The sequence below is a fragment of the Stegodyphus dumicola genome, chromosome X1 (assembly GCF_044657685.1).
Source record: "Stegodyphus dumicola isolate Sdum_Otavi_A_Nest chromosome X1, ASM4465768v1".
NCBI classification, from domain to species: Eukaryota; Metazoa; Arthropoda; class Arachnida; order Araneae; family Eresidae; genus Stegodyphus; species Stegodyphus dumicola.
Genome location: NC_140780.1, coordinates 249,162,138 through 249,174,221, shown reverse-complemented (window position 1 = coordinate 249,174,221; position 12,084 = coordinate 249,162,138). Strand labels below are relative to the sequence as shown.

General features: G+C 33.9%; 1 protein-coding gene across 2 annotated transcripts in view; it reads left to right on the top strand.

The window, feature by feature from the left end:
* The window catches only part of Tmtc4 (Transmembrane O-mannosyltransferase targeting cadherins 4), a 199,068-nt gene that overhangs the window by 141,650 nt on the left and 45,334 nt on the right, over positions 1–12,084 (top strand). For both annotated transcript variants that reach the window (XM_035354750.2, XM_035354749.2), the window contains exons 18-19: positions 2,086–2,227; positions 6,636–6,750. In XM_035354750.2, the coding sequence (XP_035210641.1) occupies positions 2,086–2,227; positions 6,636–6,750 (257 nt within the window). The remainder of the gene's footprint in view (positions 1–2,085; positions 2,228–6,635; positions 6,751–12,084) is intronic.

Genomic DNA, 12,084 nt, shown 5'->3' with positions numbered 1-12,084 from the left:
GGTACTGAGGGTAAAAACGTGAAAGGCTGTTTTACTCATATTTACGATAATTTCATTGTTTTTTGACTAAGGGTGTCAATGGCAATGTTAGGCAACCATTGAATGGACTAGCTTTTTTTTTAGATAGAAGTGTTTTTAATCAATTATTTATGACATTTACTGGGTTAAAGAAATGTTTATTACAGCATGATCCCTGATTTTCCCTTTTCATCTGATTTTTACAAGTTCATCGCGGCATATTAATGCATTATTGACTTTATTAGTTTTTGTATTAAAATGTCTGATTTACAATTTACAAATGTTACTTTATATTAGATTTTGGGTTATTTAACCATTCATTTGTTCAGTCTAAGGTTGCTTTCATAGGGCCTAGTTTATCGAGAGTGTGCTGTGCTTAAACTCTGTCTTTACCTATTGAATATCAGATCTTCAGTGTGTCAAGTGATGTGAGCATATAAGAGAAAATGTCTTTAATTTCTTGCATCCTTGCCATTGGCAAGTGGTTGGAAGTAAGCCCCAATTAACATATTCTACTTCAGTTACAAATTACATTGAATATTTTTATTTCAGGTTTAAGATACAGAAACTAGGTGGTGGTCCAGAGTAAGAAATGCTCAAAAGTAAACTATACACTATACAAATCTGAAATTCTTTGTGAGACTTCTGATATTTTGGACCTGTATTCTAATTTTTGCTCAACAGCATATGAAGTGTCTTTTAATTAATTACAAACTAACCTAATATAATCTCTGGCTACTTACAGTCAGTTCATCATATTATAATGTATGAAACATAGATACGGATGCATTTTAAGGGGGAGGGAAATGTTTTATATTTATTTTGCTACACATTCAAAATAAGTATAGTGTATAAAAGGTGGAAGCTACCTTCAGCCAGTCTTTTGAAATCTTTTTAATGAAGCCATAAGTAACTATTGCCAAACACAACTGTAAAGCAGATTCATTGCAGACATATTTGCATAAACTTTAGAAATTTTGCAGTTCAAAAATTCAGCTTTACGATTGCTCACAAGGTCTTAACCTTTTGAGGCTGAGGCTTTGGTAGCAGTAAAAGCTACCAAATGACGGGGAATCTTGAACCGAATGCTTTCGCCCCTTTAAGAAATCACCTCCTATTTGCAACAAAGATTCTTCTGTGTACTTTAATGGATTCTCAGAGGGGTGCATCTATGTCGCAAAAGGAAGACCTTTGAAAGAGATAAGGGGTTAAAACCCTAGGGACGTCAAATTTGACATTTCACCCCACTTTTCAGCCTAAAAAATGGGGAAAAACACATGGCCACTAAAGTAGACAGCCCTGTCTTTTCAAAGAGAGGACTCTATGGCCACTATGATGTCCATCCCATCTTTAAAAGGTTAATGAATCTTTGCAAATTCAAATAGGAACTGATGAAAACTTGAGTGTATTGCATAGTATTCAGTGATGAGGTAACTTTCCCTTCCAGTAAAATATTCTGTTATGGGTAGGCATGGGATTCAGAAAAACCGTTGCAAACTACTGCAGCATAACTGAATTCATCCAAGGGGAAAGATTTCAGTTTTAGTATTTTCAATTTCACCTCAATATTTGCATATTCTTGAAGGATATGTTATTAAAATATTGGACAGGTAATAAATAGGCTACTTTGCTGTCCAAATCTCTTTCACAGGGACTTCTTCCTGTAGGGTTGTGTAAATCACTGCATGTGACAAACCTTCCATTGGGCACTTAAGAACTGAAATAAAAAAAAAAAAGACAGCATCTGTTAAGCTGATTAAGGAAAATATGTTGGAAAGAATGTGGAATGAGTTGGCTTTCAGATTAGATGTTTATTGCATCATGAAAGAAGTTCACATTGAATCATCTCTAAAATGAATAAAACTAAAACTTTTTGTTTGCAATACTTCTAATTGCAATCTTTAGTTCCTAGTGCTGTTAAATATTTAAAGTTCTGTCACTCATATGAGGCCTTGTAGTTATCAACATGAAATGAAATGCATATATATATATATAAAAGATAATCAAGTCTTTTAAAGTTCTTAACTTCAAATGTATATTTGTTCTCTAAAATCTGAACTGTTTCAGGCCTGATTTTGCTGCTGCATGGATGAATCTTGGAATAGTACAGTCAAGTTTAAAGAAAATGAATGATGCAGAAAGAAGTTACTTAATGGCTCTACGATATCGAAAACGTTACCCTGACTGTTATTATAATTTAGGAAATTTGGTCTGTTTTTATACTTTCATGTTCCTTTAAGTTTTAAATAGATTTAAGTTGTAGAATTTTCTGTGAATCTTTTCTTTTTTTTTCCTCTTAAAGGAGAAGGTATCGTAATAGTATGTATTACAGTTAAATAATAAGGCTATTTTTTTAGAAATCTTAGAAAGCTGAGCGGTGAGAACTGCATTCCACGTTGAAAAGTAAATTATTATTTGAGCAGTCTTTTATACTAAGAATTAAATAGATGTTTTAAGGCATTGCAGGTGGCTACCATGTATCCATGGCAAAAAAGACTTATCTCTGAAGATGAGTGTCACATATGCATATTTTCATGTAGAACATGTGTATTTTATTTAATAATTGACATTCCTCCTACTAAGCTGGATACACTGTATTCCCCCCTTTGGGTAAATAAACTTTTTGTTTAATTTAATGATAAGCAGGAGCATATCTTTGTTATGTAAACAAAAGGTTGATTTCTAGTCTCCAAAACACTGAAGTATAAACCTCTTATTTGAGGGCAGGTGTAATTTTTCCAGTGCTATTTGTGTTTTTCAATATTCCTTTGTTTCGCTATTTTTAATAGTGTATTTTTTCACTCATATTATATTGTGTTGAATATCAAAACTGATACATCAAACTAAAAATATGGGTGAAAAATGTTGTCTGTCCTAGGAAGAAATTTTATTTTTGCTACAACAATGAAACAGTAATGAAAGCAGGATAGAGATGAAGGTCCATGAAGTTTATATATATAATATATATATATAGAGAGAGAGAGAGATACTGAGCTGCTTCAAGAGTAAATTTTGATGTTAATAACTTGAGTTAGATTGTGCATATCTATAAAGCAAATAATATAGTATTCATTTTTCATTTTGTCTGTTATGTGGTACTGAAAGTTTTATGCTACATAAATAAAGTAAGTAATTAGGCTGTAAGGAAAGGAAATTTATCATATTGAAACTGTTTTTGTTATGTTTATTTTGTATATTAGGCTTTTGGGAATAAATTAAACATTAGCCTTTAGGGTGAAATTCTTCGCAGCAGTCTCCATTTCTGTAGTTACAAAAACAAAACTGCTCTCTTCTCTGCAAAGCATTAATGCTGGTTTTACATAAGATGATTGAAAAATTGTTATTCTGAATGTGTTTATATTTTATGTGTTTATATAATGCTTTCTTACTGTGGTCAGTACATGTGCAACTATATCTGACTTGAAAGAAACTGTGTATGTGCTGATTTGCCCTTACCTCCTTTTTACTGAATTTGTCCTCTTTATCAAAAACTGCCTTTTAAAGAAAATATTTTATTCTGACATCGAAAACTGCTGCAAAGAATTGTGATCTGCTCTTACAGCCATATCAGAAGCAGACATCTATAGATTCATTCTTTCATTACCAGATTTTGCTCCTGCTTGATTATTCTTTCTTTCAATATCTGATCATGCTCCTTACTTTAACCCTTTCATATACATATGGGACAAATTCGCCCTGTACTTGTGTGCTTTAATGTTAAGTTATACAATTTTTCCACTTTTATACATAGACTCATTTTTAATTGGCACAGTGTGTATACCATTTAATGATTTTTCAAGTGTATATAACATTGAAATATTAGTAAAATTAACAAGTTCTGATATCCAGAATCATGAGGACTTCAGGAGCTCTAGATTTTGGAAATTTTTTAATTTTAGATGTAGGTCATCAATTTAAATCTAATCAGATGACATGCAGAAATTATAAAATAAAAAATGTCAAATGTTGTTTATGAAATAATGAAGCATTTATGATCTTAATGAAATCAAAATTTACAAGAAAAGCTCAATATTTGTTTGTTTTATTAAATATTTCTGTCAGTGTATGTTGTTTAAGCCATTTCATCCTTTGGGTGAATACCTTCTGTGTAATTTTATAGGCACACATAATTTCTTGTCATGTTACAAAGTACCACTGTTCAGGTCTTGTAATTGAAGAATCCAGATTTCCCACTAAATTATTGATTAAAATATTTTTATCCTTAAAACCTCTTTATCACTTTCTTTGCTATCCATAGCAGTATTTTCTAGATTTACAACCGTGCTACAGATTTCGCCGTCCGTTAGTTGATTGCTAATTAGGACAATGTCATCGCAATTGAGAACTTATATTATATCATCTTCCTGTATTATCACATATCCACATATCTTATTATACCATTAATTACATAATTACATTAATCCATTAATTACATTAATCCACATATCATATTCCATTAATTGGAAACTTTTGCCATCCATACCATTCAAAATCCACATCAAAATGTGGTTGTTTTACCTAATTTTTAAATCATTCTTTCTTAAATCTGAATTGCACCAATGCCATTTTCTCCCACTAAGGCTGTTATACGAGGGCTATCCAGAAAGTAGATTACGTTTTGGAATAAAAAAATAAACAAAGTATAGGAAACAAATTTTATTATATACAGATGAAAGCCACACTCAAATACTACTTTTCTACATAGTCACCATACAAATTAAGGCATTTATCGTAGCGATGTACGAGCTTGGAAATTCCTTCGTCGAAAAATTCGGCCGCCTGCGCCTTCAACCACTTGATTTTTGTGGTCCTCTGTCAAGATTTTTGGAATCCATCTTGCACAAAACTTGTGGTAACCAAGCTTTTCGCTGATGATTTCGTGCAACAAACTTCGCGAAATTTGTGGAAAACTCAAAGAAAGTTCCGTTATTGTGAAATTTCGATTTTCACGGACTTTAGCATCGACTTTTTCGAGAAGTTCGGCGGTCACTATGCTGGGTCTCCCACTTCGATCTTCGTCGTGAACATTGGTTCGGCCATTTTGAAATCTTATGACCCACTGACGCACTCCACCTTCAGTGATAATGTTGTCCCCATACACTTCACGAAGCTGCCGATAGATTTCTATCGGTTTACAGTTTTTTGCAGTCAGAAACCTTATTACTGAGCGCACCTCGCAGCTCGCGGGATTTTCAATTAACGCAGACATTTCAAACCGTCACAGTATCTGAACGGAGCACAGCACGAACCTCTCACTAGCACGGCTAGATGCAGACTGAGCTGCGCAACGCTCTGACCCCAAGATGGCCGCGCTAGCCCCGCCCCTAGCGGACACAGACGGAAACGTAATCTACTTCCTGGATGGCCCTCGTAGAAAGAAATACCAAATATGCTTTAGCTTTGCTGATTCTGCTACAGCTTCAGAATTAGAAACTCTCTTTATTATAATCGAAAATTCAAACTTTAATTTTGATAAGATAGTTCTGATAATAATAGCCTGTAAAAAATAATAAGCTGGATCAAATTAGTTAAGGAAGAATGAAATTTGCTATTTAACTGATCTAATTTCTTTTGAGTTTAGTTCTTTCCCTCTTCTTGCTGTTATGCTAACAAAAGAAAACCAGTATTATCGACATCCCAAGGACCTCTTTTTACTTTAAAATTATCTTTGATATATTTATTGGACATGATTGTTAGTCATTTTATTTATATGAAGTTATTTATTGCTAATACAGTCATATGTAAGTTGGAGCAATTCAATATCTGAACTTTTGTAACAGTTCAATCTGAATTTATAAAATGACTAGAATTTTAAAACTTATTTTGGGCAGTTCCATTTAATTTTCTTTCTCATTAGAATAGAGAAATACCTAACACCACACATTTTGACACTTTCCGTGTCTAGAGAACTTGTAACACCTAGAAGTAAATAACAACATTAAATGCTTATTTATGCAGATTAAAATCGTAATTTTCAAACTACAACTTCCTGAAAAAAAAGTTAGTTTATTCATGTAGCTAAAGTATGTATTGTTTAAGATTTAAATAACTGCAATCCATTTTTAAAATAGCTAAAATTTGAAACCGAATAGTAAATATTTCAATAATTTCTGTATACAGTACAAAGTCCGTAATCCGGACTCATCAGGACTTTGGCAATTCCAGATTAAGGGTTTTTCCGGATTATAGATCATCAATTAAATCTGGTAAGATGGCATGCAGAAATTATACAATTAAAAATATGAAACCGTAATTTATGAAATAAAGAGCAATTATGATCTAAAGGGTATCAAAATTTAAAAAAAAGGCTTAATATTTATTTGTTTACTGTATAAAACATTTCTTTCAATGTAAGTTGTTTAAGTTGCTGCATTTTTTGTGTTAAACACGTATGCGTAAACATTAAACGCGCATGTGTAACATTAAACGTGCATGCTTAAATGCATTATGCGCATGTGTAAAGCGTTTACGAATGCGCATACAAAAAAAAAGTTTGTGGCTTTGAGGTCCGGATTATAGATCATTCCGGATAATGGACGTCCAGAATACAGATTTTGTACTGTATTCATTATTTTTTATGTGAATACTAAATGTGTATAAAATTTCTTCTCTCATAGTACTTAGAATTAAAGCAGCATGATGATGCCTACAAAGCATGGCGCAATGCAACATCTTTGCAACCAACTCATCTTGTTGCTTGGAATAATATGGTTATTATGCTTGATAGCATAGGTAAGTTTTTCTTTTTTCTGTAACTGAAATAATCAGTATTCTACACTGACATTTCATTGAATTGTGTACTATTTATGTGTAAGAAAGAAGTCAGTGTCATGTGAACTTAATTGGGAATTGGTAACTGACTCTTAAATTCAGAACGTAGTAGTAAGTTGAAAACGCTGTTTCTATGCAAAATTAGGAATACTTTCAAAAGAGGAAATTATAATACAAGGAATGATTTTATATTGATTTGTCGCTTGGAACCATTATTTATTTCTGTGGATACTTCTATCAAAATTTTTTATCACCAACTCTGTTGAAATTTGCTAATATACAATGTATGTCAATGGTATATAAATTTGTGTGAGTTTTGAATCTCTGAACTGAGTTGTAGTTTGCTTTAAATTACTGTTAAATGCATTTTAGCCTTTTTTTATGATCTGAAATTAATTTAGTATTTTTTATTGCATTAATAATAAACATATTGGAATATAATGGCCTATTGAATGTGAAGTTAACATCAGAAGTTTTCTAGATTCTGCATCTTTTACAGATTATAGTGAATGGCTTAACCATAAGTTAGTCTTGTATGTTCTGTAATTATTATTCTATTGCAGTTGTTGGGTTAATCCTCTTAATGCGTATACTGCATCTGGCACTCTTCTCTTGTTGAAGTACAAAAATTAAAGATACTGTATGGAATGGAATATAATGTTCCTCATGTTCTCAAGTTGTAATATCAGATGCATGATTGGCTACATTTTTGGCTGATGATAGTTGATGAAATAAGCAGAGAATTCTCTATGTTATACTGTATAATTTATTGATTGTCCATAGTAGCTGCGGCAGTGATTGATTTATTTATCTCTAATGTGCATAAGAGTATTGATGTGCGCGTGAGTAATAGGTGCTTACATAATGATAACATTAAATAAAAAAGCAATCTTAATTGAGATAGACATATTGAGATAGATATCAATAATGAAATCTAATAAGGAAAAATAACATGGTTACATTATAATGGCTTAAGAAAGAGCATGGCCCTAACACACACTGGTACCGAAGGTTACTTATCCGGGTGAAGCACAAGACTAATGTGTAACACAGACTGCCAGAGAAAACTCATCTATCTCCATCATCCTGTAAGGTTGTCATACAGGTTTACTGTCTTTCCCCAAGGCCGTTTTCTCTCGTTTTTGAGTTTCTGTTGCTGCATACTCCCTCTACAGTGCCAACGAAATATGACATACCAATGCAGAGGTCATATCAGTCATCCAGAACGAGTGGTACAAATGTCCGAGGGCACACTCTCTTTTTTCACACTCTGGGAAACAACTTGAGAATAGTTCCATGGTTATAAAGGTGGGTTTCAGTCTTTCTATGGAGATGTTTGCTTAATCCCTTTTATTTCAAGATTGAGCATTTTATCTCGTCTTGCTAGCACTTTAAATGGTCCATCATAAGGAGCTTGGAGGAGTGGCTTTCTAACTGCATCTTGTCAAACAAACACATGCATGGTGTCGTTAAATCAAAGATGAACAAAACAGGTTCGCTTACCATGGCTGGAAGTCAGGGTCGGACAGACACTTTCAAAGGATTTTAAGTCCTCCATAAACTGCTTGGGAGACGCATCCATAGGTGTCAGATCAAAACAATTCTCCTGGAAGGCGAATAGTCTTGAAGTTCAGAAGTGGTTGCCTTTATGCCCTCTTTGAAAGTGGAGCAGAAACCCACCAGGGCATTGTAAGGGGCACCTCCCAATGACTGGTATCATATGCCAGGGTAGCTTTTAAAGGGTGATGAAACTCCTCGATAAGTCCATTTGTGTCTGGGTGGTATGGAGATATCCTGGGTGGTATCTTGATTCCCAATAACTGTGAATGGGCTCGAAATAAGCCACTTTCAAAATGTTTTGGTCAGCATGAATAACAGCCGGACAACCAAACTGAGTAATCCAGTAGTCGTAGAGCCTGTGCTACTGTGCATGCAGTTATGTCTGATATGGGTGCCGCTTTGGGCCATCTAGTAAACCTGTCTTATCATAGTTAAACAGTAATAATTATTCTGAGAAGAAAGTAGCGTACCAACGAGGTCAAGGTGGACGTGATCAAATCTCTGTGATTTATCTGGATACTTCATTAACGGTGTTCTGGTATACATGCTTACTTTTGCTTTCTGGCATGGAATGCACTATCGTGCCCAGTTTGCGCAATCTTTACAGATGGAAGACCAAACAAACTGAGAACATATTAACTTTGTTGATGCATGAATGGCGGGGTGAGACAAATTGTGCAATGTTGCAAAAGCTTTCTCACGGAATGCCGTGTTAGAAATAAACTTTATTTTTATGATGTTTTATCTGCCAAAGCAATGCTATAATTATAGACTCTATGTTCCTTAATATTCATGTGTAGCTTTTTTTTGCTTTTTGCGGAATGGCAACAGTTAGTTAGTCAAGTAAATAAACATTTACATTTGTGGTTTGCTTATTTCTTTCTACTATATTTCAAAAATATATCTGCCATTTAAGTGATTTCTATCACGTTATCAGCACAATAGGCTCTAAAGAAGTTTATTTGCGGAAAATGAAGAAGACTCCATTTCCCAAGGAAAAAGCCGAACGTTCAACTAGATTACTTCAATTGATACATGGTGATGTAATTGGACCTATCACACCTACATCAAAAGGTGGATCAAAGTATGTTGTTACCTTTGTTAATGACTACTCAAGATATGCTGTGGTTAAAACTATGAAATCTAAAGATAAAGGCCCTTGAAAAATTCATAGAATATAAAACAAATGTTGAAAATTTCCATGGACTAAAAATTACTACTCTACGAAGTGACAATGGAGGAGAATATGTCAACAACGAATTTGATGATTTGATAACTAAAAATGGAATAACAAGACAACTCGCAGTTCCCTGGACACCACAACAAAATGGAGTTGCAGAAAAAATGAATAGATGTCTTCTCCTAGATTCCAACATCCCAGAAGAATTGTGTGTAGATGCTGTGACTACTGCCTGTTATTTGCACAAGTGTCCATCAAAGGCTACCAAAGAAAACATACCTGAAGAAATATGGACCAAGAAACCTGTGCAAATTAGTCACCTGAGAATATTTGGCTGTCGAGTTTTTGCTCAAATTAATAAAACGCTACAGAAAGGAATGGTAGGGAAGCGTGCTCAAGAGTGTATCTTTATAGGATATCCTGAAGGTGTGAAAGGATACAAACTATGGAATACAGAGGAAGATGAGTTTTAGTGAGCAAAAATGTTAAATTTGATGAGACTTTTTTTCCATTGAGGAGGAACCTACTCAAGCAAAGAAGGAAAATGAAGTGACCTTTAACTTAAATCATGAGTACAATTCTGACAGTGAAGTAAATGTTGTTCCATTAGAAGTAGCCATCAGTTGCACCACCACAGGAGTCAAAGATGTTGAAACCCCATTAAATGACAAGACAAAGCAGAAGAAACTGAAGACACAGAATCAGCATTCCTGGAAGATTCTGATAGTAGTAAGGAAGACCCTATTGGAATCAGGAAAAGCACTAGAGAAAGGAGACCTAAGACTTACTATGGGGATCCAGTGTTATATAAAGCTGTTTGTGAAGAACAACCTGCCATCAAAATTTGTAAGAATCCAACAAGTGTAAAAGAAGCAATGATTTGACCAAATGCTGAATATGTGGGTGCTGACCTTGCTAGAAAGGAAGTTTTATGGATAAGGAGACTGTTGAAGTTCATCCCATGGCCTTCAGTTATAAAGTAGACAACCAAGCAGCTATGTTCATCACACAAAACCAAACTACATTTGAACGCAGTAAGCACATGGACATAAAGCATCACTTCATACGTGACTATACTGAACAAGGTGTGATTAAATTGGAAAACATAAATTCCGAGGAAAACCTAGCTGATCTTCTAACTAAAACATTTCAAAGACAGTGTTAACCAACTTGAGAAAATATTTAGTTTTTTCACAAGTAGGTCTCCCATGTGTAATATAAAACGTGCCCGTGTATGCTCATAAGTTTGTGTCACTTTTAAGTTTCTTTTACCAATTTTTTTTTATTGTTCAGTTATGAAGAGTTACTGAAAATTCCTTTTTTAAAAAAATCCCTCATTTTTTTAAGGTTGTATTTAATCAATTTAAGTGAAAGTTTTTTTAGGCATACTTTAGCAAGGAGGAGTGTTAGAAATAAACTTTATTTTATTTTTATGATGTTTTATCTGCCAAAGCAATGCTATAATTATAGACCCTATGTTCCTTAATATTCATGTGTAGCTCTTTTCTGTTTTTTGTGGAATGGCAACAGTTAGTTAGTGAAGTAAATAAACATGTAACGTACATTTGTGGTTTGCTTATTTCTTTCTACTATATTTTAAAAATATATCTGCCATTTAAGTGACTTCTATCATGCTGGGGGAATGTAAGGGCAGTGGTACCTGTTGACAAATCGCAGTATATCGGTAAGCTACAATTAGGTAAAATAATTTTGAGTTGTAAAGCTTTTGAATCTTTAAGTTAAATTTTTAATTCTAGATCACTTTGTCGCATTTTAGCAATTTCCTTATAGTCGATAGGGTTAAGCATGCTTATCGCTTCTGTGTGGGGGGGAAAAAGTGCAATATTTACCAAACCTTTTAAATGTTGAATTTTGCTGGTGAATTGTGAGATAAAATCTAACTGACTAGCCTGACAAATGCTGTCAAAATGCATACGTAAGCGGCTTGTGATCAGTGATTAAAGAAAAATTCCATACTTTCATCATATGTTTAAAATGCCTAATAGGAGCATAAGTTGCCAATAGCTCCCTATCATAAGCATTATAGTTCCTTTCTGCTTGTGAAAGCTTTCATGAAAAAATACGAGATGCTATAAATTTCCATAAACTAATTGTGATAGCGTTCCACCGATTCAGCTGGTGGAGTACAAATTGTTTTAATGGATATTCGTCAACGTTTTTGGATTTTAAGAGGATGCAAAACAGTTCAAAGAATAATCTCAAAATGCATTCGATGCAAATAATATAATGCAAAAAAATTGGAACAATTCCAGCCCCACTGGCTGAAGATAGGGTCCGAACGCTCTGGTTTTTTAAGTAACTGGAGTAGACTTATCTGGACCTCTTTATCTAAGGGATCGAAAGAAAAGTTGGATACTTTTATTCACCTCTGCTGTTTATAGGGCCATACATGTTGAACTGATACAAGGACTTTCCACCGATGATTTTTTTGTTGGGCTTCAGAAGGTTCATAGCCAAACATGGACGACCAAAAACTATGTATAGTGACAATGGTACCAAATTTGTCGGGGCTCACAACCTCTTGTTTTCATTCG